The sequence below is a fragment of the Octopus bimaculoides genome, chromosome 14 (assembly GCF_001194135.2).
Source record: "Octopus bimaculoides isolate UCB-OBI-ISO-001 chromosome 14, ASM119413v2, whole genome shotgun sequence".
In the NCBI taxonomy this organism is placed as follows: Eukaryota; Metazoa; Mollusca; class Cephalopoda; order Octopoda; family Octopodidae; genus Octopus; species Octopus bimaculoides.
The window spans coordinates 30,559,509-30,563,967 of NC_068994.1; the positions used below are offsets into that span (position 1 = coordinate 30,559,509).

The 4,459-nt window shown below is 35.3% G+C and overlaps 1 protein-coding gene across 2 annotated transcripts in view; it reads left to right on the forward strand.

The window, feature by feature from the left end:
* Positions 1 to 4,459, forward strand: part of LOC106884345 (uncharacterized) — a 77,912-nt gene that overhangs the window by 53,757 nt on the left and 19,696 nt on the right. For both annotated transcript variants that reach the window (XM_014935684.2, XM_052972812.1), the window contains one exon: positions 2,351 to 2,441. In XM_014935684.2, coding sequence (XP_014791170.1) covers positions 2,351 to 2,441 — 91 coding nt within the window. The remainder of the gene's footprint in view (positions 1 to 2,350; positions 2,442 to 4,459) is intronic.

A 4,459-nucleotide genomic window follows, 5' to 3' on the forward strand; every position in this document is an offset into this window, starting at 1 on the left:
CGTACCTCCACAGTGGCATATTTTTTTCCTCTAGTTCCAAAAGTTGTTTGCTTTCTGATACCTTTCAGGCACTCCTCGATCTCCTCAACTGTCTCGAGCTCTATCCTTCTAGTTGCCACCTTCATGGTTTTAAAAACCACAGTTCTCTTTCTTACACCTTCTGTCAGTTCCACAGGCGATGTCAACGTCAGCGTGTTTCCGACCCTCGCCAGCAACTTCTCACATTCCTTCATCTTCTTCGGATCAACCTTAATTTCGATTATTTCCAGCTTTGCTTCCTCTGTTCCTTTTCCAGTCGCGGCCGCATAACTTTGGCCACCTACCGGTGCTTTCTCCATTTTACACAACGGGAAGACACAAAAAAAAGCACGAACAATATCAACAATTAACACCAATGATTGACACTCAATTTTACAACAAAAAATACTCAACTTTGCAATTCACATAAAAACTCTACGTCATCGACAACTCAAATTCCAAAAAGACTCTACTATTACTGACCGCGACTGTCACATGACTGACTTTATAGTGGCTGCGTTATACCACCTGTCACGTGGGAAGGGGTGTACCATTTTCACTGCAACCACCTTCATTCATTTTACAATTAATAATTGCATTATGAACCTAACAGATAGAGATTTCTTCAGGGCAAAAATCGACATATTCTCTTTTACGTCCTAATAAATAGAGTGGATGTAAGACATCTCTAGAAGGAGCCTCTCTTTCTTTACAAAACCTATATATATATATATATATATATATATACATATGTGTGTGTGTGTATGTGTGTGTGTGTGTGTGTGTGTGTGTGTGTATATATATATATATGCATATATATATGTATACGTGCAGATTTGTATGTTTTGCTTTATGTATGTATTTTCATGCTTATAGTAGCATTTATAGATATGCTTATATATAATTAAATGATAAACTTTTTGAAAGCTTAACAGATTCTTACTATGTATGTATGTGTGTGTTTTTGTAAGTACGTATATAAACACACACTATGCTTTCTGGTCTTTGTTAAAAAAAAAAAAAAGAATATGGGCACTATCAAATAAAGTACTCTATGCATCGTAAATCAGACTCCATGAGGGAGGAGTTTTTCAGCCTTGAGGAAAAGTAACAAGAAAATTAAAGCTCCAAAAGCAAGGGCCAGTAATAGATGTCTGGTTGGGGCATGTTTAGTTCAGGGAATTGTGTTAGTTTGGAACAATGACACACCATTTCGTTATAGGTTGCTGTTATGGACCGGTCTCAGAAACGAAGCACTATAAGGAATGTAGAGAATAAACTGCAAAAAAACTTAATATAGAGAAAGTTGGAGGTGGATATAAAAGGTAACTCAACCCTGTCTAATAGGCACATCAGAAGTAATACCATAAGTGACGGAAGTAATGCTTCCTTGAAAATCGTGTAGTAGAGAGGAATTCCGGTGTGCGAACAATAATTCTTATGGAACGTAACCTTTATGTAACGGGGGTGGGGTGCGTGTATATATATATATATATATATATATATATATATATATATATAGGTAGACGTAGGTATGCACATACCTGTACGTATATATGCATATACTCATTTCTTATTTGTTATATATATATATATATATATATATATATATATATATATATGTATGTATGTATGTATGTATGTATGTATGTATGTATGTATGTATGTATGTATACGTTAATATCAAGCAGTGAGATGTGTGCTCAACACCTCATTGACGGATAAATATTCTTTATTTGTGGATTAACCTGGTTTCGTATTCAGAGAGGGCGGCGAGTTTGCAGAATCGTTACCACGTCAGACAAAATGCTTAGCGGCATTTCATCAGTCTTAATGTTCTGACACCAAATTCCGCCAAGATCGATTTTGCCTTTCAGCCTTCGGGGTCGTTAAAACAATGTCAGTCTAGCACCCGAGTTGATGTAATCGACTTATCCCCTTCTACGAAATTGCAGGCCTTGTAATTTGAAACCAATATTTGAAACCAATATATATATATTCCCATCAAAGCAAGCAATATAATTATGCATCTAAAACCTCATTACCCATGTACATGACAACAATACGCTAATAATATATAATAACTATCTCATTAATATACATCTCCCCAGTATATCAGTAATATACAATACTCATACCCTCGTGCCCTAATAATGTATATAAAATACACAAGTAAAATAATTGAAATCATCATACATTTGTTTGTTTTCATATCTATAGTGTATATTTTTGTTTTATATTTTGTTTTGATTATATTTTGTTTTGATTATATTTTGTTTTATATTTTGTTTTTATATTTTGTTTTATATCATGTTTCATTTTCTTTCTGTAGATTGCTATTTGGTGGGGAGAGGATTATAGATTGATCCCCTACAACACTCAGTTATTACAAACCACTAGTTACTGTGAATGGCTTATAAGAAGTAAGTAATTTATTTCTTTTTCATATCGTGGAATGTTGTTATAGAGCGAAGCGTCGAATTCGCAATCTATATATCTCCATACAGCAGTGAGCTGGTAGAGTCGTTACCATGTCGGACAAAATGTTTAGCGGCATATCTTCCGGATTTTTATGTTATGAGTTCAAATATTACTGAGCTCAACATTGCCTTTCATCCTATAGAGATCGATAAAATATAGTAGTAACAGTCGAGCACTGGGGTGCATGTAATCGACCTGCTCCCCTCCCTTCCCCTCAAAATTGTTGGCGCGTGCTGAATTTAGAAAGAATTATCTATATCGTTCCAAATGAAATAACACACACACACGCACGCACACACACACACGCAAACACACACACACACACACACACACACACACGCACACACACACATGCACACATATAAGCAGGCGTGGCTGTGCAGTAAGAAGCTTGACGACCAGTGTTGGTGGGTTTACGTCCCCGTGACTTAGCGTTTCAGCAAAAGAAACTGATAGAATAAGTATCAGGCTTAAAATAAAATAAATATTTAGTAATGTTCATGAAGTTCAATTAGCGCTTTCATACATTCATAGTAATCCTCAGATTTCAAAATGTATTGACTGACAGTTGAGTTGAGTTGAGTTCTTGACGACTGTAATAAAATAACCGACTTCTTTTTTATACCTTTTAGAAGGCTCCGACAAGCTGCATTTTTGAGATACGGTTTTGACTGATCAGCTTGCAGCTTAAACGTCACGGTTTGTTGGGTGCACCGATATTGCTGGCATTAACCCCCCACCTTTATTTTAACCGATAAGTTTACGGTTTACATGTAATGGTTCTATGAGTGAACAAATTTGGTTTCGATCGTTTTTATTTCAGTAGGTGAGACTCTTCTGTAATTTGTTTATATTCATATCTTAAAGACATTTTTTAATCCATATCATTAACTGGTTGTTATATTATTGTTGTTATTTCCAACCAGAACCGGTTTGAACATTTCAATGAAACATTTTTCTTTTATCTTTCTTCCAACCTCACTTGTTTCATGTAGTTTGGGGAAAGGAAAAGTTAGAAACATTTTCTAACCACATGTTTCTATATGTTCACTCAATGGAATTTGGCAAACATTAGTGTTCCAGATTTGTTGTCTGTGAACTCGTGAGCGTTCCGATAACGCATTCCATGTCTCGCCGATATATTGTTTCTCGCAATTAAGGCATTTAAGGGAGTAGATCAAATTTCTGCTTTTGCAGTTCATATTTGCATTTGCAAAAATCTATCCATTTCTGGTTCTAATGGATCTACCAGTATGCATGTATTGATATGTTCCACATCTGTTATCATTACAATTGCATACTCTGAATGTTTTATCCTGTTTATTTATGTTGAATTTTTCCTTTGCTGATAGTTTCTTTAGGTTATATTGTTGCCTTTTGCTTAAGATAAGTGTTTGATTAGTTAGTATGTTTTTTTAATTTTTCATTTTGCTTTATGCTTGGCAAATTTGTTGTGGTAATGTTAAAGCTGTTTTGGTGATGCAGATTGTGCGTTGCTAGAAATGGTATTGTGTTCCGTTGATGGGTTCATCTTTCTCGTGTTGCCCTCAGTTGTTCTGTAGGTATCTCTTGCTCGTTGTACGCTATTTTCTATAAGTGGGAGTAGAAATCCTTTAAGTTCTATAAGTCGTATGTTCCTGATATTTGGATCATCTACTATAGTATAATTTTTCCTGGCTAGACAATGCGGGATATTACATTTTGCGTGTGTTGGGTCGCATGATTTGAAATTTAGGTACTGGTGTGTATCTGTGCTTTTGTAATAAATATCAGTTGTGATTGTGATGTTATTTTTAATTGCCGTTATATCAAGAAATGGTAATTGTGTTTTGCTCATTTCTCTTGTGAATTTGAGACCAGGGTGTAGATTGTTGAGGAGGGTGGTGAATTCTTCCAGATTTTCTATGGATTTGGTCCAAATTAGGAAACAATCATCGAGGTATCTTTTCCATGTGTCCTC